The sequence below is a fragment of the Hyposmocoma kahamanoa genome, unplaced genomic scaffold (genome assembly GCF_003589595.1).
Source record: "Hyposmocoma kahamanoa isolate Upper Pololo Valley unplaced genomic scaffold, ASM358959v1 102, whole genome shotgun sequence".
NCBI lineage: Eukaryota > Metazoa > Arthropoda > Insecta > Lepidoptera > Cosmopterigidae > Hyposmocoma > Hyposmocoma kahamanoa.
Window position 1 is genome coordinate 8,372,254 of NW_020653337.1, and position 24,323 is coordinate 8,396,576.

At 36.3% G+C, this 24,323-nt stretch overlaps 1 protein-coding gene across 3 annotated transcripts in view; it reads right to left on the reverse strand.

Moving 5' to 3' along the window:
- Positions 1-1,147: 1,147 nt before the first annotated feature.
- LOC113231731 (adenylate cyclase type 3-like) overlaps positions 1,148-24,323 on the reverse strand; it is a 28,931-nt gene continuing 5,755 nt past the window's right edge. Inside the window, exons 8-22 of one of the 3 annotated variants that reach the window (XM_026466241.1) lie at positions 22,013-22,151; positions 20,482-20,580; positions 19,459-19,550; positions 18,875-19,130; positions 18,587-18,670; positions 18,369-18,476; positions 17,988-18,199; positions 15,069-15,072; positions 14,893-14,946; positions 10,720-10,888; positions 9,285-9,367; positions 7,989-8,090; positions 6,768-7,016; positions 4,454-4,594; positions 1,148-1,745 (exon numbers count right to left, since the gene is read on the reverse strand). In XM_026466241.1, coding sequence (XP_026322026.1) covers positions 1,569-1,745; positions 4,454-4,594; positions 6,768-7,016; positions 7,989-8,090; positions 9,285-9,367; positions 10,720-10,888; positions 14,893-14,946; positions 15,069-15,072; positions 17,988-18,199; positions 18,369-18,476; positions 18,587-18,670; positions 18,875-19,130; positions 19,459-19,550; positions 20,482-20,580; positions 22,013-22,151 — 1,969 coding nt within the window. In that variant the 3' untranslated portion in view covers positions 1,148-1,568. Of the gene's footprint in view, positions 1,746-4,453; positions 4,595-6,767; positions 7,017-7,988; positions 8,091-9,284; positions 9,368-10,719; positions 10,889-14,892; positions 14,947-15,068; positions 15,145-17,987; positions 18,200-18,368; positions 18,477-18,586; positions 18,671-18,874; positions 19,131-19,458; positions 19,551-20,481; positions 20,581-22,012; positions 22,152-24,323 lie in introns of all 3 variants that reach the window. The other 2 variants (XM_026466231.1, XM_026466222.1) reach the window with 2 other exon arrangements.

Sequence of the window (24,323 nt, forward strand, 5' to 3'; positions counted from 1 at the left end):
AAATAAACCTAATGCAGTTGTTAAGAAGACGATCTAATCTATTCAAAAAGACTTGAGAGATGTTACTGTAACACACGTCAGCATAATCAATCACAGGCAACACTAGAGCTTGAACAAGGAGAGTTTTGGTTTTAATTGGAAGAAAGTTCTTAAACCTGTATAGAGCTCTTAGTGTATCTGTAACCCTACGACAAACGTCAGACACCTGGGAATCCCACGTAAGGCCTGTGTCAATAATAAGCCCCAGGTTCTTTACCTGATTTGACAGAGGAATCACTACGTTCTCATACATTATTGGTGGCACGCACGACAGATCACAAGACGAAAAAAGGCGTGAGCTTCCAAGGATGATGGCTTGACACTTGGAAGGGTTGACATTGATACCAAACCTTTGGGACCAAACCGAGACGCGATGAAGGTCATCATTAATTAATACAATTACATCACTTATGCCACCGACATTAACCTCGGTATAAAGCTGCAAGTCGTCGGCATACAGGTGGTAAGAACATTTGATGCTGGACGTAATCAGATTTATGAAAATAGAAAACAAGAGAGGAGAGAGAATTCCGCCCTGAGGTACCCCGGAAGTGAGTTTACACCATTCTGAGAACGAGCGATCAATACGAATCGCTTGTTGGCGATCGCGGAGATAAGAAGAGAACCATTGAGCTGCCATTGAAGAGATGTTTAGGTGGTCTAAGGTAGCAAGGAGAAGGTCATGATCCACGACGTTGAATGCATTGGAGAAGTCAATTAGGACCAGCACAGTAAGTAGAGTACAGTCCATGCCCCTCCTTACATCCTCAACAATCTTTAGCAATGCAGTAGAAGTACTATGACCTGGTCGAAAACCTGATTGAAATGGAGAAAGGATATTGTTTGAGTAAACATAGGCAGACAATTGTTTGTGAACGACAGCCTCTAAGACTTTAGAAAGAAAAGGAAGAATTGAGATGGGACGGTAATGCTTGAGGAGGCTGAGGTTAGTAACTTTTGGAAGAGGGATTACATGAAATATGTTTTAATTAAATATGTTTTGTAAAAAGGCACGAAACAAAAGTAGTTGTTTACGATGTTAATAATACAGTCCTGCGCGATTGTTCGTATTTTAAAAATAACCCTTTATATACCAAGTTTCAAAGTAATTTTCTTAACATTTAAAACACTTTTATCTAATCTCACTGCTATAGGGACAACCATTCACAATGTGCATTGATATACGTACCGCACCAAGACTATTTTACTACAACCACCAACTGTTACTTCGTAGAATAGTAAAAACAAAATGACAAACTGAGATTCTTTTCATATAAAGACTAGATATAACATATACGTGTATTGTGTGAGTAGATATTAAAATTCTTCGTACAGAAGCATAAATTGTACTTAATTTCCAAATTATCTGCAATGCATACCCTGTTTTTGTGTACTCCTACAAGCGTATTATTGTGAACCTTTGTTGTTTACGATTTAAGTATGATAGTGAAACAAGGAATATCGGAATTAGAGTGCACTTTTCGTAATGGAAATGCGTGGTTGATGTAGTATTATGAGTGACAAGAAACTTATGGTTGTGCGGCGAGGAGAGGTTGGCCGGCTTCAATGGTGGCTGAGTCAGCGTGGCGCGGTGAGCGACCATGAGGGACTGCTACCAGATCCTCTCCATGACTCACGGCGCTTGCGTCCCCGTTTGCAAGCAACGGTTGAGCGTCGCCCGCGCTCGCAGCGCACCCACCCTCCTCCTACAACATAACAGATCATCAAGAACGATTGTGACTATTGTTTTTTAAATCATGCGTTATGCAATTACTGTCTGCGAGATTCGTTTTTCGCTGCGCGCACGCAACGCTTGAGCGCTACGGAAATGAAGAGCGCACCACATCCGGGGTCGGGGTCACCACGATTACACCTAATATTTAGTAAACTGTTATGCATGGGTCAAAATACGAACATGTTGCGTATTATAGATTACACACCTCTATGATAAAATCATTTCATACATATACATATTCGTTAAGGCCTAAAATATTAGACTTATATTTAACAAAATATACAACATAATAATAAAGTTAATGTGTCTGCTTCTTCTTCAAATCTTCAGTCTTCTTTGCTTTTCGACGACGAGTTTAGTAGTATATAATGGACACTGCTCCAGACAGCCTGTCCAGTTCAGGGCGACGAGCTGCACTCGGCCTGTCCGGGTAGACTGTCAGGGACACGTCCTTCAACTTGATAGTAGATGTCACAATTACTTTTTGTTTTCTATCCTTGATAAATGATGCTTTAGTGTATTGCAGTACGCTACTTCTCGAAACAATGCCTCAAATAATGTTGCTGCTTCTTCTTCCCAAGTCGATGGTTTTATTTTAAATCTATTTATTATATGGACAACAAAACACATAACCTATAATATTAACACATCATTGTAAAGTAACAAGAATCCATATAGGAGATCTATTGTTCAGAATTTGTTAATAATTTACTTATTTAATCCTGTCAATCACGAAAACCTAAGTACTCGTTATTTAATATACCTAATTATTTACTTAATATAAAGCGACATGGGTATGGATGAATACCGTATAAGTGCCAGGTGAGTTAATACTCTTTTAAATATTCTGGATCGTGGATCAAAAATATATTCATAAATATATTTAAACCTGAGATTTTCATAGATATCGCTTTGTAAAGGTGACACATTCTTATCAGGGGTTTATAAAAGGAAGTGTTACTCTCATACGTTCGCTAGTAAAATTTTTTGTTTAGGTTTTCGGGGGTTACGCCTTCTACAGAGATCTATTTTATTTAAATTGCGAAAAATAATGTTCTTATACGTATTATAAAGAAATAATAGACTAAATCAAGTCAACAATTTGAATTTGCAAAAGAGTAACTAATTAAGCTATTCGTATTTTTTTTTAATAATATCCAGTGACGGGACGAACAAGTCATGTACGTGATGGTAAGCTATACGCCTGTCCGTAACAGTTGCAGTCACTCAGAGTTTTAAGTCGCAAAGATTTGAGGGGCACTACCACAGAGCCTATCACCCTGAGACATAAGTTGACAAGTCCTACGTGCCTGTAATTTCACCAGCACCCTTACCCTTCGAAACCAGAACTCAGTAATGCTGACATTACTGCTTGGCGGCAGAAAACGGCAAGGTGGCAATACTTCCCTGGACGAACTCTTTCACAAGGAGCTCTATTACTGCTAAATTCATGTAAATATTTATGAAACTATATTATAAATTAAATCCTGTCAAGAACTTATAGTTTGTTTAATTAGGAACTACGTTTTTATTAGATTTTAAAATATTACATTACTAAATATAAACTATATAACGAGGTTTAATGATTTACACATAGTTAGATTTATCTAGTTGTTAAACAATTTCTATCAATTATTTTCGATAACAACTTTGGTAAATTAGACGAAACATTTAGAAAAATAAAAATACGGTATTAGCAGTCCGCCATCATTATTTTTATGACATCTAGTGACGGAACGAACAAGTCGTGCGCCTGGACCTCCAAGCCTTCGAAGATACTAAAACGCTTATTATACTACCTGATTTTAAGGAACCCTAGCGGTAACCTTGGGAGGTGTAATTGTAGTTAGGGAGTTAGGGTCTCTAATATGGACAACTTATGTATATAAGTTAATAAGCGCGATGCTCTAATTAGGGTCCACGCCCATCCTTGACGCAAGGCCCTTGAAAACGGGTAGTGTAATAAGTACTAATAAGCGTATAAGCTCCAAGTGCGCGACTTATCACGGCACTGCAACTGCTATGGATAGGCGTGTTGCCTACCTAAGCCTAGCCATAACACTTGCAGTGCCACTCAGAACGTTCAGAATTGCTGCGTTTCGGTTTTGAAGGGTAAGGGTGCTGGGATTTGACAACCTTTGCCATGGGGTGACAGACAAAGTGGCAGTGCTTCTCAGATCTTTGCGATTTAAAGCTCTGAGTGGCACTGCAACTGTTATGGAAAGGCGTGTAGCTTACCTTCAAGCGCATGACTTGTTCATCTCGTTATTTAATATTATATAAAAAGAAACTGCAAACCGAATGAGAGCCTCTGCCACTGCATTCGTCTTCCTGAGACAAATTTGACAAGTCGCGTTTACCTGTACTTAGAACAGCACACTTAATCTTCAAAACCGGAACGCAGTAAAGGCTAACATACACTTAGACGTTAAACTTCAGTGAATTATAATGTAATGTATTGAAGCAACGTGACATCTTTAGTAGGGTACTGGATTGCATATAAGATTCTTTATATGATAATGCAATTATCATTTCATTTCTATTTTCACCATTAACTAATAAAAACATTATCTAAGATTGTTCCTATTTCACTATAGGTACGTCGCTAACCAGATGTCATCCTAACTACCGTACAGCACAACCAAACTAATGTGATAATAATTATTACAATTTACTTACGAGCTTATCGGTTTCACATACATCACGCTTGCCCTGCAGGTAGTAGGTCATCAATTGGCCCTTGCCTTTTACTGTCACCAATCCCCGTTGCTCGAAGTAATAACCGAACTTCTCTAAGATCTGGCACGTTTCCTCTGTCACCTGTCACATAGGTTTGTCATCGCAAAACTCTCAACGTTAGAAATCAGATATCCAAACAACCCTATTTCTATAAAAACCTTGTTTGGTCTGTGTGGAAAACAAATAAGAATTATGAAACACATTTATGTAATAATACGGCCACATCTGCAAAATGACAACTTTTTAGAACAGAGGTTTGAAGTTTCTGCGAACAAAATTTGTCGAGAACTTTTTTTTATTGGAGAGTTATAAAATTTAATATATACATAATTTGTTTTGCCTATGCACACTGCTCATCTGCTCGTAGTATACGCGCCGTCAACGTGCGTCATTGCAGACGCGCTATAGTAAATCGATTCAAACGCGCGCAAATATCGCGTTGCAAGCAAGATGCTTCTATACTGCACTGGAATTTACACTTACAATTTCATGTAATTGCTTCGTTTCAAAAATTGACTTAAATTAATAGACAAAACTAAAATGAATAATCTCAGTACAAAGTACTAAAAAAACCGACCTCAAAAGTGCGTGGAATTACATATTTCAATAAACTTAATAAACAAAATTTCAATAAAACTTGGGTTTTATTGAAATCGGTTACCGGAAAAAAATGAATCTTCATGCGTGAACAGCCACCTTTAGAAGTGGATGATTTTCTTCATTAAATGGTACCACTACGGAGGCACCCTCTTTCCAATAAAAAAGAATCATGAAAATCGGTTCACAAATATCGGAGTTATCGCGTAACATACATAGAATAACCTAACATCTGTTTAAAAAACCGACCTCAATAGTCATTCATCCCCTAGTATGCCACTCGTAGAGGTGGAATATTTTCTTGAAATTTAAATGGGACCACATCTGAAGTACCTTCTTTCCAACAAATAACGAATCATCAAAATTGGTTCATAAATGGCGGAGTTATCGCGTAACATACATACAAAAAAAAAGAAAAAACATACAGATGAATTGAGAACCTCCTCCTTTTTCTGAAGTCGGTTAAAAAGAACTGTTATCAAGATGCGCAACTACAGCGCAAATACCCGCTATAGCCGCTGTTGTATTTTTTTTAATTATGTTATTGTAGAGCTATTTAGAATACAAATTGTTGTTACTATAGTTTTGTGTTTATTACTTTTATTATTCTAATTGTTATTGTGGACATCTATTTTCGACTGTATTATTGTTATCATTATTATTTTATAATCAATATTGTAATCCAATATTTGGCGTGACGCTGGGCGTGTTAGTCAAGCTATAAGTCCGCAAGAATTTTCTTATAAATAAATAATACACGCAGATGACGAGCTTTTACATATAAAATACGCCGCGTGTATAGGCTCCTAGGTTCTATATTACTGCTCCCATCACCCCGAGACATAAGTGGACAAGTCTCATGTGCCTGTAATTTCACCAGCACCCTTACCCTTCAAAACCGCAACACAACAATGCGGCTTGTTTGGCGGCAGAAATAGGTAAGGCGGCATGGTGGACTGCGGCCTAAAACCCTCGCCTGAGAGGAGACCCGTGCCCAGCAGTAAGACGTATAAATGGGTTAATATAATTACTTTATATTTAAATGCTATTTTCATGTATGAAAAACAAATTATAACTAAAAATTATGAAATTTTTATCGAATTAATATTCAATTATTTTTTGAGAAATTACTCCACTAGTTTGTTATAATTATTAATACAACGACGGCACATTTGGAAATAATTCCTTCGATCCGGCCGGATTCGAAACGACATCTTCTAGCATACCGTGTCAGACGCTATACCAACTAAGCCACGGAACGAACCAGCGTAAAGGTATCTATCTAACTGGGTAACGAAATACTTTCATAGATTTCTCATAGATGGCGCTATGGCTAAAAACTCTTGAAAATTGTACAAAGATCCGACAAACAAGCAAAACTCGTGAGGTCCGCAGGTTCGTTCCGTACCTTAGTTGGCATAGCGTCTGGCACGGTTTGCTAGAAGACGTCGGTTCGAATAAGGCCGGGTCGAAGGAATTTTTTCTTCTCTTTGTATTAATACATATTATTACTATATTGATCATATTTGATTACTATTATGTATATATGAAATGAATTTGGCTAATTTGAAATTTTCTAAATGCATTTCATGGGGTTACACCACTTTTGCGTTGGTAGCCTCAATTGCGATGTGTGTAATTAATATCTGTTATGTACCTGTATGCAGCCAGCCTTGCCAGTGCTCTCCATTCGGGAAGCAACGTTAACGGTGTTACCCCAGATGTCGTAGTGGGGTTTTCGTGCTCCGATAACGCCGGCGGTTATGGGGCCGTGGTTGACGCCCATGCGGAGAACGAAATGGTTGAAAGACTGCTCGTTGATGGCAGCCAACACCCGTTGGAGCTCAAGCGCGAACTCTACTAGGCAGGCTAGATGCGCCCATCTTACCGTTATCCCATCTGATGGCTAAATATGATAAAATAACACCTCTGTAATGAGTAACTGTGTAAAAATATTTACAAAATGGGAATACACTTTCTATAACAATGTTTTAGGCTGCTAACAGTATGTTTGCAGTTAATGCGTGAAGTGGTAATCATCTTTACGCATTAACTGCATGCAGTTGATCTCGGCCGCATGAAGTTGATTACGACTTCACGCTTTAACTGCAAGCATGCAGAAGTGTGTACCTCGTATGCATCTTTACATCCCTTATAATTTATTTATGCTGCAATTTTACAACTTTGTACTTACACCAGCAGCGAAATGGCACCATAAATAGAAACATTATATATATATACCATATATATATACACATATATATATGCCATTTTCTAAGAGTGATGGTGTTCTTACAATAATCAATAAATGTGATTTCTTTGTAATACGGAGGAAATGTATTGTAAAACATAGATAATAAGCAATAACGTTTTTAATTCGCATTTTTGTTAGTTAAATTATAACTCTTTTAGATGCAACATTAATTTAATAATAAACTTCCTCCGTGGCCGAATGCACGAAGAGGTCTCGGGTTCGTTTCCCGGGCTGGGAGAAATATTGTATGGCCTACATCTATTTCTCTCGTGGTTTGGGTGAAATTTGTGATGGTTGTCTATGTGTGTGTCCATGGCACCTGCGATACAGGGTTTCCCAGCGTGTGCTTTAAAAAAATATATTTAAGCAAGAGAATTATAAGTTTTCCTTGAACGAAAATCAATAAAAACAAATTATGTAAAAATGCGTACGCGATCAGTATTTTACACTCGAGGGTTAACTTCCTTTAAATTCCCAATTAATGCTAATGTAAATGACGAGAAATATAGGAAATATTTCTAACCTGACCTTACTGTTAGTCAGTTAAAATCTTATAAGGTAAACCTTATAAAAATTTTTTACCAAAATATTCAACAATGCACACGTAAGAAATTACAGTAGTACCTGCATCTGTCGGGTAGGATTTAGGCCTGATGCAGCCATGTACGTGGAACTGATTGTCTTTATTTTTATTATGTCGTTGCTAAACTTGGCGTTCTCCAGCAACTGAAATCAAACAATCAATATTAGACCTAAAAACTATTTCTAATATATAGGGCGCAATATAAGTTTCCGGAACTGGTCACTTACATAAACAATATTTAAAAAGTAATTACAACATTTGAAAATAGAACTCTTTGGCTGTAGAATACAGTTTGTTTCATCTGACTTCCCTGGGCTTCAAACTGCTTTTGGCGATGAAGCACCATGCAAGTCGACTATTTATAGCTGATTTACAGAATTCAAACGCGGTCGTGTTGAATCTCAGTGACGAATTTCGTGATGGTCGCCCGTCCACTACTGTGAGCAACAAAAACATCGATGCTGTGCGCCGTATGATCAAAACATGCAGGCATATGACATACCATGAGTACTAAAGTGGCGCGCGTACAAAGTGCTTCTGATTCTGAAAGTGCGGATGATTGCTTCTTTTTTTGATAAAACTGGACACGTGGCTACTGTTGCTTTGGAGAATCGTTGTACCGTGAATAATGATTGGTACACGACCATTTGTTTGCCGGAAGTTATTGACAAACTCCGTAAAAATAACCGTAAACGCCGTATCATCTTGCACCACGATAATGCCAGTTCTCACACTGCCAGACAGACAAATGAATTTTTGAAGGTGAACAACGATGGCCTTATGAGCCATCCCGCGTACATTCCCGACCTGGCACCATGTGACTTTTATTTGTTTCTAAAAATTAAGAACCAGTTACGCAGTCAACGATTTTCATCACCTGAAGAGGCTGTCGAAGAGAATGAAAAATATGTTTCACAGATTGTCACGGAGGAGTGGCATAAATGTTTTCAAAATTGATTCATTCGTATGAAAAAGTGCATTAACGCTAACGAAGAATATTTTGAGAAACAATAAATTCATTTCTGACCATTTATAGTATTTTTTTCTTATTCATTCCGGAAACTTATAGTGCGCCCCAAACAAATATTTCCTATTCATTTGTGGGCTACTTTTGATTGTAATTTAGAAGAAATTTTTGTTGTTTGATTGTTATCTGAGTTTTCTATTGCTTATGACCGCGTTTCGAATCAAAGCAGTACCTTTTTTTTTTGACCAGTAACATCAAGTAACAGTAATGAGTTAAAGCAAACGTGGGAGCACAATAAAATGTTAATGGTATCTTTTGAAATGTTGAACATGGCATAAATACAACGAAAGTAGATGTTTCAGGCAATTACCAAATCGAAATCCGATATAACTTCGTTGAGAAATCGCAGACATTCCAAACCTTGATTATTAACCGTTTCTTCCGAGTAGAATTCTGAAACAAACAAACACTGTTATGTTGTCTTGGAATGCTATGTAGTTACTTGAATTAGTTATGTAAATTATGTACGCAGAATTCTGTTACGATTCATCACGGTATTCTGTAGTTAATTAAAAAGTAACAAACTTTCTCACACGCTAAAAGTTCTGTTATCACGTGAAACGTAATAAAAATAATTCACAAATGAAATTTTGTGTCTCCTATTTAAGCATAAAAAAGTAATAGACTTATTAGTTTCTCATTAAAAGTTGTCATTTTCCAGATGTGGCCTTATTACAATTCATTGGAGACTTTAAAGAATAAGTCCTTAAATAATAATAGTTATTTGTTATGCAAGGCTGCATTGTTGTTGTTTGATGCGAGTCCTTGTATTGAAACCTGAGCAAGCGAAGGTTTCTAAGATTGAAAAATTGAATCCTGAGCGTAGTGAGGGTTTCATAAGGCACGAGACGCATGACAACTTGGCTGTCGAGCGAAACACATAACTTTTCACCTCACTGTAGGGAGAAAAATGGTAGATGAAAGAAAAACAGTGGAACTGTAACAAACAAAATTAGTTATCTTTATGTTATAATAAGATTAATTTTATTATACTAAGGGACTTATATCACATATAAATAATGTACAATAAATAGCGTAGTTGAACGTGTCATTATGTTTTTTTTTTCATCGAAAGAAAAAGTTAGGTGCACCTGTAAACCACAGTCGTCAAGTTCGAAAATCAAAAAATGTTTTCCACAATAGCGAGGAAAATACGCTATTGCGCGTAAATTTCCAAAGCCTTTCCTTGTGAGGCGAAAAATAAACTTATTACCATTATTAGCACAAACATTAAGCTTTTCTTAGGCTTGCACAATAAAGTAAAAAGGTACGATTCACCCTACCAGAATAATTATCTAAGGCGCTGACACCAGAATCGTAGACCTAACTTATAAAATGCTCCAATGTACCATACATTGCAGCATTTTATTAGTTAGGTTAAAACACTGTTTTGGACAGTCAGAGAGTACTTAGAATTTAAGTTACAAAATAATATAACTTAACGAATATTTGCAGGAATATTTTGTAGGTTCAATACTGTGCCGTTGGTAATTATATAAGATCTTGTTAAATGTATTCTAGGAAATTACCTAATGTATTCGACTATGATTTTGATTTTGGAGTGAAGCCTATTATACCATAATTCTACAAGGTATTTTATGAGTCCGCGAATGTAGCCTTGCCAATGGAATGCAACAATGTACGTATCTTTGGCCAACTTTGTTTACGCAATAGTGTTGTTACCGCATATTTTATGTACTTATTTTATTACTATTAAATCAATAAAATCACCAATAGGTATTTACCTGTGAAGTTAGGCATAGAGGCAAAGAGCACGCCGACTTCTGCATAGCTCTGACTGTAGAGGTCTCGGTGGTGGTGACGTGCACCCATGAAGTGACGCGCTACGTGCGGTGGCAATACGTTGTGGATAAGCGTTAGATTACGCCGGCGTAGATCTGCCGCTTGCTCTGCCTGTCAAAATAATGATAGTCTTAAAGTCAAGGTAAGGGACAAAGGGCAGCTTTGCAGGACGAGCAAAAAGCAATAAAATACATAAATGGAACGTTGTAACTTTTTGTTTTGAAAGCTATGAGGTAGATGTTCTAGACTAGAGCCGAGATAGACATATTGAAATACAGATTCGGCAGCGATCGATGGATCGAATAAAATCCGGATAGAAAACAATCTTAGATTCAGGATCAAATATAGAAAGCGGCCTTTAAATGCTTGAAGAGATATCGAAATTCTAAATATATAGAAAGATAGAGGAGAATAATATATTTACAAAAAATGCCGTCCTCAGAATTTCGTGGGATTACATCTATTTGCCAAGTTTCATTGAAATCGGTTACCGAAAAGTGCGCGAAACCGAATTCATCCCCTAATTTGCCACCCTCAGAGGTGGGATATTTTCTTCAAATTTAAATAGGACCAACACTGAGGTGCCCTCTTTCCAACAAAGAAAGAATCATCAAAATCATCATCATAGAGAATCATCGGTTCACAAATGGAGCTATCGCGTAACATACATTAAAAAAAATACAGTCGAATTAAGAATCTCCTTTTTTTGATGTCAGTTAAAACATTAAAATGGATAGTGCAATAAAAAAATATTCGATGTCCCTAAGGACAATTGAGTTTAAGACAGTCGATAATGTGCACAAGTAAAGTCAAAGTCAAACTAAAAAATAATCTTTAGTTCTATAAGTTGGGTGCACAAAAGGGGACTCCCCGCAACACGTACAATTCCTTTTTTTGTGCGCGGGCTTGGACAAGTACCTTAAGCCGATTGGTAAATCATTTCACCGTGATATCAAACATTGCAGAGTACGCCATCGATGGGATAAGAAGACTTCATAGGCAAGCAAATTCAACTTGAAATCTTCATATTGATTAAATTTTACTGCTAATTCGTACGGCAGAAGAATGAGTAAGAACTTCTAGGGGTTGCTCTTTGTAAATAGACATTTGTACTTATTTATCATTTACAACATTTATTTCAAAGGTCATAGATCGAGACAGCCTGGAAGAGTGAAACGAGTACAATACAGTCAACATGTATAAACAAAATGTCACCTAATTTGAACTAATTACTAACAAACATACACTTCGTCAATTAATTATAACAGCAAACACTTGAAATTACACGAGTGATGACTAACGCGATACGTACCATTTAGCCTGTTTACATTTTAGTATATTCAAATACTCAAAAACAAACGATTTTACGAAATTTCAGTCAACATAAACAAGCATAAGCGTAATGTTTTTTTAGCGCGCAATTAACGAAATCAATCTCTTGCCAATGTTTGTATGTAACACGGGTGGGCAAACTTTATCCATTATGTGCCAGAAAAACAAGACATTTGACTGTAAATAAATAAATAATACAGTGGCCCCATGTCAATTATTAAAAAAAATATTTTCAATTTGTGTAGTTTTAAGTTTGTGTGTATATTAAAATATATTTGTCATTTTGTGTGTCAATTTCGATGAGACTGTCAAAAGCATGTAGTTCCGAGAGCCATACATTTACTTTAGAAGGGACGGTGCCCTTCGCAGTCCAGATTGACCCGCTGGCTGTTTTTTGCCCAACTCAGGTATGTGTGAACATTGTGTATCCCTATTTAAAAAAATCATATCCCATTGTTGTTTTTTAAAATCTATCCTCCTAAGGCCCCGGTGGACATCAAAATGTACATGATAATGTGAAGCGATTAATACCCAGACAATGTTAATGATCACGTAAACGCCCACGTAATGTATATATCATGAAAAATGAATCGCATTCAAATTTAGCGTTACATATTCTATATGACCATAGGGTATCCAGTTACGGTATAGTCCCTATCCTAATGCCTAGTAGCAGTAGAGCTCCTCGTGAAAGAGTTCTTCGAGAGAAGTACCACCTTAACTATTTCTGCGGCCAAGCAGTGATGTCAGTATTACTGTGTTCCGGTTTTGAAGGGTAAGAAGGGAGCTGGTGAAGTTACAATGGGACTTGTCAATTTATGTCTAAGGGTAACGGGCGCAGGAATAGTGTCTCTCAGACTTCAGCGATTTAAAGCTCTGAGCGGCACTGCAAGTGCTATGGACAGGCGCACGACTTGTTCGTCCCGTCATTTCGTATCATAAAAAAATCTAGCAAAACACGTTTTTCATAAAAACTGAAGGTGAATTTGTTTGGGCCTGAAGCATGTAATTATAGTCAGTACATTTTAATGTATGTTACCCTTTGTACTTGGCTGATTCTTAATAGGCTTTACAAGTCGTATTTTCATAAAAAAATATTTAATATAAAGTTTATTATTTAATAGGACGCATGTAATTTTGCAACTAATATAATTTAACGAGAAACTAATAAAACACGGCACGACGATATTGTATTTAATTAGTTCTATAATCGGCCTTCTTTTGTATAAAGAGAGATAGCAGTACAACAAGATAAACATCATTATTACATGTGTGGGCAAAGTTTCCATCAACATTTTGATTATATCCTTTTTTTTTCAAATTTTATATACTATAGACAACAGAGTTTCGATATAGGTAGTTTTACTATGACCTATAAATAATTTTTTTCCGTCCTATATGACCTATTGACGAAATAATTGCCTGACAACACGTAGCATTTTTCATCGTGTATGATTCATGTATTTTGAACTAAGTTGTTTAACAGTGTCAAGGTGAAATAATTGGTAGATGAGTGTAACCCACGACTCTATTATTGTTCTTCTTAGTTAAATCTATGTCCATCCCGTTCTCAAATCCCATGTATATAAGTTTATAGTTTGTAAAACCATTTATAGAAAAATGAAACTAATTTTTCGGATCTAAGTCGCATGCATACATGCATATATTTGTTTTTTTAAACAAACCAATGGTTCAGGCCCTTTACAGGTCCCACGGTCATGGCTGACTTTTATTTATTTATTTATTTTATTTTTGTCTGACTTAAGTGTGTAATTAATTTGTAGTAAGCTCCTCGCGAAAGAGAAGGGAAGGGAAGTTCTGCCACCTTATCTTTTTCTGCTGCCAAGCAGTAATGTGAGCATTACCGCGTTCCGGTTTTGAAGGGTACGGGTGCTGGTGAAATTACAGGCTCATGGGACTCGTCAACTTATGTCTCGGGGTGATGGACGCAGTGGCAGTGCCCCTTAGATTAAAGCTATGAGTCGCACTGCAACTGCTATGGACAGTCGTGTCGCTTACAATCAGGGCGCTGATTTTAATTCAAATCGGTATCGATCCGATCGGGTAGCCCACCCGCAATATTATACGCCTCGACACGGAAAAGACGCAGTTTTCGATCAGGAGAGGCAATCAAAATCAAGGCCCAGGTGCACGACTTGTTTGTCCCGTCATTCAGGAACATAATAAAAATTATTTTAGAAAAATGACATATTAATCCAAGCTTTGAACTGTACGTGTAACTCAGTAAGTGTGTTTTAGTACTAGTGGATCTCCTTGTGAAAGAGCTCGTCCAGGGAAGTACTGCCACCTTAACTATTTCTGCCACCAAACAGTAATGTGAACATTACTGCGTTCCGGTTTAAAAGGGTAAGAGTGTCGGTGAAATTACAGGCCCATGGAACTTGTCAACTTATGTCTCAGGGCGTCGGGCGCAGTGGCAGTGACCCAGAAATCTTTGCGATTTAAAGCTCTGAGTGGCACTGAAACTGTTATGGACAGTTTCGTTATGGACTTGTTCGTTACGTCACTTGGTATTATAAAAATTAAAAAAAAACAAATACTATGAATTCTATTTATGTAGTTACCACAACATTTTTTCTACTACTGCTATAGTCATACTTGTAAAGGGAAACCCGAAACGTTAGTTTGTTTGAAAAATCAAATATACGAGATTTAGATCCGAGCAACTAGTTTTATTTCCAATGTGTAACAATCGCGAAAACCTAACAGCTCGATATTATTGAAAAGTATGAAAGCAATTCGTGTTTGTAAAGGTGGTATACCTGTGCCCGCATACGTTCCCCGCGCGAATGACGCGCGCGATCCAATGCCTCGGTCTGTAATGTAAACATTTACTTATAAATAGAGCATAAGACACACAATAGCATCTTTGCTAGACTTTGTTATTACAGGAGTTACTGTATGGAATGCAACACTACTAGAATAGTCAATTACTCACATATCTGTTAAAGATGAGAAGCGCGATCACTATGAAAAATAACATTATGATATTCCGCGCGCTGTGAATCTCCCCTCTGAAAAATAACAGTTTTATTACGGTCATTTTCAGGTCAGTTCCCTCCATCTAATTTTGGTGGATTTTTTTATTTGAATACTCTATATAATATTTTCATAGTACATATAATATTCTATTTAATATTTCAGGATAAACATTCAAATATTTAATGATTAAAAATTTCCATTAAAATTATAGTTTTTTTTTAATTAGAAAAAACGTAAACCAAGAGCAGTGATCATAAACCTTTTCTTCAGATAACAAGTTACAGTAAAGGAAAAGATCAAGAGAATTGACAACAGATGTCATTTGTAAATAACACAAATGTTATATTATGTTATTATTTTATAAAAAGTTTCCGTTTAATGTTCGTAACCGCTGATTCTTTAAATTTTGTATAGTGCAAGACTTTGAAGTAGACTATGTCATTTAAAGGTAGAATTGTATGTAAAGATAGCAACTTTTCATTAATCGTTAGTGAATACTACGAGTAAAAGAAACTTAGTAATTACATAAATTTAGTGAATATGTTTGAAAATTTCGTTTCATGGTTTTATTAAATAGCTTTGCTTACAAAAAAACGGAATAGAATACAATGGCGTCTGATAAAAGACCGAGAATTTCCTTCTATGTAATGCTAAAAAAGTCGAAGTGTAGGAAGAACAAACTGAAAATAACATTACGTTGTAAAATATTTATTGGCTACAGAGCTATCAATTTAACAAGGTAACAAATAATAATTAAAATGAAAATATTTAAAAACCACAAAATATAATGTAAAAAACGTAAACTACGTGGGGCGCACTATATGTTTCCGGAATGAATAAGAAAAAAACACTATAAATGGTCAGAAATGAATTTATTGTTTCTCAAAATATTGACTTGTTCATACGAATGAACCAATGTTGAAAACATTTATGCTACTCCTCCGTGACAATTTCTGAAACAAATTTTTAATACTCTTCGACAGCCTCTTCAGGTGATGAAAATCGATGACCGAGTAACTGGTTCTTAATTTTTGGAAATAAATAAAAGTCACAAGGTCCAGGTCGGGACTGTACGCGGGATGGCGATGGCTCATAAGGTCAACGTTGTTCTAACCTTCAAAAAATCATTTGTCTGTCTGGCCGTGTGAGAACTGGCATGGTTATTTTTCCGGAGTTTGTCAATAACTTCCGGCAAACAAATGGTCGTGTACCAATCACTATTCACGGTACAACGATTCTCCAAAGTAAGAGTAGCCACGTGTTTAGTTTTATCAAAAAAAGAAGCAATCCGCTTATAGGCATCTTGTACGCGCGCCACTTTACTTGGTTTCGGCTCATCTCGAAAGACCCATACGCTCGATTGCTGCTTTGTTTTGGGATCGTAACTATAAATCCATGTTTTGTCACCTGTTACTATGTGCCACAACAAATTTGACGCCCCTTCGTTGAATTTGGTAAGCATGGCATTGCACCAAGTGACGCGATTCGTTTTTTGAGCCTCAGTCAAATTGTGTGGGATTCACCGAGAGCACAGCTTTTTCACACCCAAATGTTTGTGTAGTATTGATTGTATTTGACTCATGCCTATGCCTCAAGATGCCCGAGTCTCATGGTATGTCACACGCCTGTCTGTATTGATCGTACGGCGCACAGCATCGATATTTTTGTTGTTCATAGCAGTGGACGGGTGATCATCACGAAATTCGTCACTGGTATTCACACGACCGCCTTTGAAATCTGTAAACCAGCTATAAATGGCCGTCTCGTATGGTACTTTATCGCCAAAAGCAGTTTGAAGCTGAGCGAAGCTCAGCTGAGCTGTTGAATTACACTTACTTCACGAGTTAAATCCATGGCGACAATGTAAAAACAAGTGACAGTCAGATGAAACAAACTGTATTCTACAGCCAAAGAGTTTCATTTATCAAACATAGTAATTACTTTTTAAATATGTGACCAGTTCCGGAAACTTATAGTGCGCACTATGTAAAAATTAATAAGTACATGTAAAAACTGTAATTACAAAAACCCGCCAAAATTATTCTAGCATCATCATGTTCTTCAGGACGTTTTACTATGGTAATAAGTTATCCGCTGCTTATTAATTTATCATAATTATGTGTAAAAAATAGAGTGTCGAAAACGTTTATTGTAACCGGAAACATTCAGTTACTATCTCGAACAAACTTTGTGTTATGTTTGAAAATTAAAAAGTCGAAATCTGAAAGATTTACGACGATGTTTGTAGTTACTTGTCTGCTTTTGTATAATCTTTAAAACGGAAAAGGCGTAATTAATGTGTTTAAATTTTGAATTAAAATAAATTGGCGCTAGATTTGTTCACAGCAGTTCTAAACTGCGAGATTCGTAAAAATGGGGAATCGGATTTTTACAATATTTTGTTATAAACGCGAAAAAACTTTATCACTGAACACATAAAAGTGATAAAGTCACCGTTTAACTTCTGCTCGGCCTTGAACATGGTTTAGTATTTTGCTGAGCTAGAAAATAACAATTCAGGAAATCTTTCTTAACGATTTTTCTCACACGAGCCGTGGTAACCTCTATTAGGTTGATCTACCGCCTCTCAAGCAGAGGCCGTGAGTTCTAATCCGGACTCGCACTACCGAGCTCCTCGGAATTTATGTGCCAAATTTAATTTGAAATGTACCATGAGCTTTTCGGTGAAGGAAAACATCGTAATGAAACCTGCACGTCGAAGAAGGTTCATAAACATCGGAAAGCGTATGAAGTCGGTAACGTTTGACCTAAGAGGAGACCCGTGCCTAGCAGTGGGACGTATAAATGGCTTGATGATGATGATGATGATTGTTCTCAAATCTGAAAATTTCCGGTAGTTTTGAACTCCACTCACAGTATATAGAAGATCTCCTCGTCATAGTCAGTAGTAGCGTTAAAGGGGTGCCGGTAGGGGTCGCGATCGAGGCTAGGGCGGGGCGTGAGCAACGCAGGGTACAGCGCGGCGGGGACCGCATGCGCACCGGCTATTGCCAGCAGAAGCAGAGCACGTGCGCATCCGCTCAGCGGTGACAACGATAACGCAGCGCACAAAGCGCTCGCACCCACCTGAAACCACCGTCATAATATAACATATGTCAATTATTTTCGTGTAATGTTGCATAATGATGTCTGTCATATTTTAACCAGACGTTTTGGCGCGTTTTTGCTAATTTGCACAAATATCAATCTCCATTATTCGCACCAACAATAGAATGTGAAAGTGTTAGATATTTACGTGATAATAGTAGGAAGGATGGCGGCAGCGGAGCGCGGCTCCGTGTGCCGACGCGTCCTCCCGCAATCCGTCATCATGCAACAACGTCTCGAAATTACCGCAGATAATCTGTAGAATGTAGTAAAACTTAGTAACAGTCTAAATACGCAAGTAATTACATATATTATAGGTTTATAGCAAACTCTACTTACTTACGTAGTTAAAGTTAGTACACTTACCAAATGCGCGATGTTGGCTGCGACAAACATAACGATGCTAAATACACCACATGTCAACTTCCAATAAGGATTGACTGGCTTCTTCTGCAACAAAGCATCATCATAACGCAAACATCTATGAAAACTTTAAATTGAGAATTTAGTAAATAACCCTAGCATTACAATTGGTATCATTCGTAACCTGCTGTGAATTAATTGATCAAATATGCATGAATTGAAGTGAAAGTTTGCCTCACCTACGACTAATTACAATGTACAAGTTTAGTAATTGTAATAAAAAATTCGTACCTTATATTGGGCGTATTTGAAACACGCGTAGTAGATAACATTGATTAGGCCGGTCTCGAGGATGAGGGTTAGGAAGACGGCGTGGAGCGACCACTCTAGTGGTACCGCGAAGCAGGTTAGAGATACCACTGCGGGCAGGAGCAGAAAGGGTGGTGCAGACACCGTCAGTAGAGTCTGGTCGTCGCGCCTTGCATACGCATGCTCTACTTCTGGAGACTTGAAGGTCAAACACATCGTAGTAGCATCCGCCAGCTCCCTAAACACAATTAAATCTGTCACAGCCGAGAGAAACACAATAAGTGAAACTAATTTGCTACAATGTTGTCAGCAGGGACTGGTGTGAAATGTTTTCTAAAACAGTTGCATTAGCTGTAAGAAACATCTCGGTTTAGATAACTATGCAAACGTTTAAAATAAGTTTTACGTTTTACGTAAAATGTTCTGAATATTTTCATGCATTATTTTTTTACGTGACATTGATTCAATAAAATTAAATGACGAAATAAAGTTAACGGAGTTATTCATAATCTATAAACCACATTAAATCGATAATGTAAAATTTGATTGCTATAATAGATAGTTACTTGTCGTCGTCTCTATTGACGAGTTCCTCTTCCAACATGTGGTGTATTTTCGACTCTTCATTAACCTTGTGTTCATCTTGAGGAGACATAACCTATGGACAAAAAAAACGTAGCCGTGGGAAGTAATATGAAAAATATTTCAAATCTTTAACAAAGAAAAAAGTATGAAAACGCATGTCTGACTTTTAGAGAGGCTTAATTTTTTTTAATGTAAAATACACGAATGCTTGGTCTACAGCCGACAGATGTGGTAGCCAGACCTACCGCCTCTCAGGCAGAGTGTCGTGGATTCGAATCCGGGTTTGCAACTTAGTGTATGTACTAAATTATAATTTGGAATTTACCATGACCTTTTCGGTGAAAGAAAACATTGTTCAAAAAAATAGCAAATAACACAAAGGCATTATCTTAATACATTAAAGCAACAAAATTCTAATTAACGTACATTACTGACGTCACAATTGACTAAGTCCTAGGACAACCATAAATCAAAAGAGAACTCACTCATTCAACAAGTATTCTTATTAGTAGCAGTAGTGGCACTAACATAAATGGGCCGCGAGGCTAGTGCCCCAGTGTCCCATTTGTTTGGAGATCGAGCAAGGGGGTACCTCGAGCAGGGGGAGGGTTGAGGGATGTACGATGTTGTCGAAAAATCGATATTGAGGAACACTATATACATATAGTATAACGAGTAACGAAACATCGTTTCATTAGGATTTGTTTTAAGTCACTTTGAGATAAAGTATAAAATCAAAATTTATCTCGACGCCGAGGGCCGTACTACTATATAACCGGATTTACAACTTTACTAAATAGTTTTGTTTTTTCGAATATTGTTTCATTATAATCATGGACTACCTATTAAAATATCGATGACGGTGAGCAAGGTTTAAATGTAAATGATTGATTGTTCACACATCAATGTCAGTCAAAATCGATGTAAAGTTGTTGTAACCCGAACATTCCTAGACGGTAGTCGACAGTACTTACTTCGGTGAGTAGTTCGCTCACGGCACTCACCGAATCATCGTCGTCGTCTTTGAGGTCAGAGAGGGTGTCCGCCGCGTCGCCTCCCTCCGCCTCGCCCTCCTGCGCGCTTTTCTCTTCTCCTCCCTGGTACTTAAAAAAATTCAAAAATACACAATTTCAACAGTTTCAAATAGTGTGCTTTATAATAGTGACCTTGTTCGTTGTGATGTTCCACAAAAATGTATATATCATTTGAGATCATAATTTATTTACTCACGACCTTTAGTAAATAACACAGTGTCATTAATTAAACGACTGTTTCAGGCGTTACGATATACCAGCCAGACTAAAGTTGTAGAATAATTTTTATTTACTATATAATGTTTTTAATAATTATATAGTAAATAAAAATTATTATATATATTTTTAATAATTTTTATTTATTTAATATTTGTCCTGAAGTAGATAAAGTTAGATTTAAAATTCACTTTTTAATTAAATAATATACTTACTCTATAACTATATCAGGATTTATATTTATATGAGAAAATCGTTGTTCCATGAAGAAAACGTGAAACACTAAACATTCTTAGTCTACAATGCTAACTTTTAAATTTGTTACGTGGTATTTCTGTCTACAATCAATAAACATAAATAAACCTATTGATTAGTTTATTATTTAAACCTATTGATTATTTATTAGTCTCAAACCATGTCTTGGTCGTTAACAGCCTTGACCTATTAATAAAATTAATAACCTAATACATCGATATTAAAACTGAAATTAGTTGCCAACAGAATAAGTTCCCCTTTTCATTTTAATAAGAATGAACGAACTAAATGAAAGAACTAAATCGTTTTTGAAGTAAAAGCTCTTTTTTAAAATCTTAAAATCTTAATCTTAAAAGCGATTTTAGTTAATAAACAGCAATTTATTACGTAGGTATTATTCGCACTGTTAATACAATGGTATATTAACTCAAAAAGTGTATTTTCTCAGAAACCATGGAAAATGAATTACTGACTTCCGTGAAAGATCATAAAAATTTATGTATAGGTTATAATTTATTACAGACACTTAAACAATTTTCTACTTGCCTAATACATTTAAGAATAAAATGGAAAAAAATATTTCACATTTTTGAATAAAGGCTATTTTGGCCAGAACTAGATCACATAAAGTGTGACTCATGATATATCTTTAAATTATTTCTTACAATATTCTAACGACGGTTTTATTGACGTGTAGAGAATCAAATTTTATGTTCAGTAATGATATAATATTGAACTGAATGTTTTGAGTTACAACACTATTGTAATAGCAGTGGGATATGTTATATTACATATTCAAACAAATCATTATCCTGAATTTTTGTAAGTCATAGACTTATTCAGTTACACACAAGTAATGTAACACATCATCTCGCATTGTAATAACAATTGACAAAACCATTAAGTACATACTTTTCGCGACACGCATGAGAATTTATACCCACTCTAGTAAAGCCGTAACTCCTGCATAATTAATTTCTAGATGTTGCTCAATGTGGTTTTATGTTGTTGTAAGATAATTGTTACGTACTGGTTTAAGCACCCGGACGATAAAGTAAGTCTTGATGCCAGCTTGTCGTAACATCTCCTCTCTTCGCTCACCGTGGGCTGGTTCCACCTCGAACTCGTCGTTCAGGAAACTCAGTGTCACTTCCGATATGTGAACGCGGCTAGGAAGTAAAACACCGGTCGCATTATAATTTAAACTGTCATTTTCTGCACAGAAATGTTTAATTCCGATGAAGGGCCTTCACTTTCGATGTAAATGTTAGAAGGAAGTTCGTTTCGTTTAGTTAAGTAAGGAAGTTACTTTATTGCATTTTTTATTGACAGAGAAAATGATAACAAGATAAAATGTTACTTTTGATCGACCTCAAAAAAGGCGGAGGTTTCAATTCAACTGTGCTTATTTATTGTGTGTATGTTACGCGATTACTCCGACATTTGTGAACCGATTTCTATGAATCTTTTTTGTTGGAAAAGAGGTAAAAGTACCGGCGGGGTATCTCAAATTTGAAGAAAATATTCCACCGCTAAGAGAGGCAAGTTACAATCCGAAGTTAGAATATATTGCATTTCACCCACTTTCCGTTAACCGATTTCAATGTAACTTGGCAAATAGATGAATTCCTCAAATTTTTGAAATCGTTTTTTTTATAAAAAAGGCTATAATATTTCACTTGCTTTTAACCGACTTCAAAAAAAAGGAGGAGGTTGTCAATTCGACTGTATGTTTTTTTGTATATATGGTACGCGATAACTCAAAATTTGTGAACCGATTTTGATGATTCTTTTTTTGTTGCAAAGAGGGCACCTCAGTAGTGGTCCTATTTAAATTTGAAGAAAATATTCCCCCTCTGAGGGTGGCAAACTAGGGGATAAATGTGGTTTTGTGCACTTTCCGGTAACCGATTTCAATAAAACTTGGCAAATGGATGTAATTCCACGAAGTTTTGACATCGGTTTTTTTAGCACTCTGTACTGAGATTATATAGAACACATTTTAAGTCTTTATAAACACTGAACGTGACTTTTAAATCAGCCGCTGTTTATTTAACAATTGGATGGGAAACCCTTCGTCAATATTTACCCGAGGAATTTATGTAAGCACCATCGGTGTCTTTCACTTGACGCTTGAAGAAAGGGTGAACACAAACAATAGTTTAGCCAACGATGTCAAGGGCATTGTTAAAAAAATACGACCACAGAATGGCGTGTCGAAAACAAGTTCAAAGAAGTTGTCGTCGTGAGTGGGTATGGAAGTATGTAACTACTTACGTGAAGTAATTGGAGTCGCGAAATAACTTCAATAATAAACCTAAAATTCTGAAACTAGTAGATAAGTTAAGAAGTTAACAATTCGAATGTGAACGTATTTGTTTTGAAAAAATAGCAAAACAAAAATTAGCTTTGGAATCCAAGCTGTGTTTTCAGATCTAAATCGCTTATATTGTTTTCTAAATCATCATCGTCATTATCACACTCAACCCATTTATACGTCCCGCTGTTGGACAGGAGTCTTCTCTCAGGCGAGGGCTTAGGCCATAGTCCACCACCCTGGTCCAATATCAGTTGGGGATCTTTGACGTGTATTGCGATGTTTTCCTTCACCGAGGTTCATAGTAAATTTCAAATTATATAAACTAAACTCAGAGGTGCGAACCCGGGTTCGAACCCACAGCCTTTACTTAAGAGACGATAGATCAATCTGTGGCTACTACGACTTTCAAACAAACCAGGAATTTAAATCCGTAAAAATAGTTTTATTTCCAACGTGTAACAATCGAGGAAATCTGAAGAACCTGATAAAAATCGACTCAACAAACCACTTTCGTCCTAGAGAGCGAGGACCAAGTAATTCAATATAAGTTGTAATTTTATAAAGAACTTTCTTTGACATGAAAACAATTTAAGCAAAAGCTTATATTGTAATTGATCGAAATTGGTTTGTATCTCTTCTTATTAATATTTATGTGCTCATAATCATAATACCTGTGAGTATAGTTACTTTGTTTGCAATTTGGTAACTCAGATTGATTGTGTGTCTACTTGCGATTCATTTCCGTCCTATTTATGCCTTTTAATATTAAATAAGATAAACTGCTCTGAAGACCACGGGACATTAATATAATTAACGTTAATATTAGCACGACGCTTGCTCTACAGTATTTATACGTATCTATTCGTAAAAAGCTGAGATAATATTTTATCTTGTTCATAGTTCTTTCGCGTTTCATTCATTTTTGCTTCGCTACTCTTATTAACAATCCTAAAACTTTAATTTATACAAACACGTAGAAATAAAAAATTTTATTCGGATCTAAATTGCGTATATTTATTTT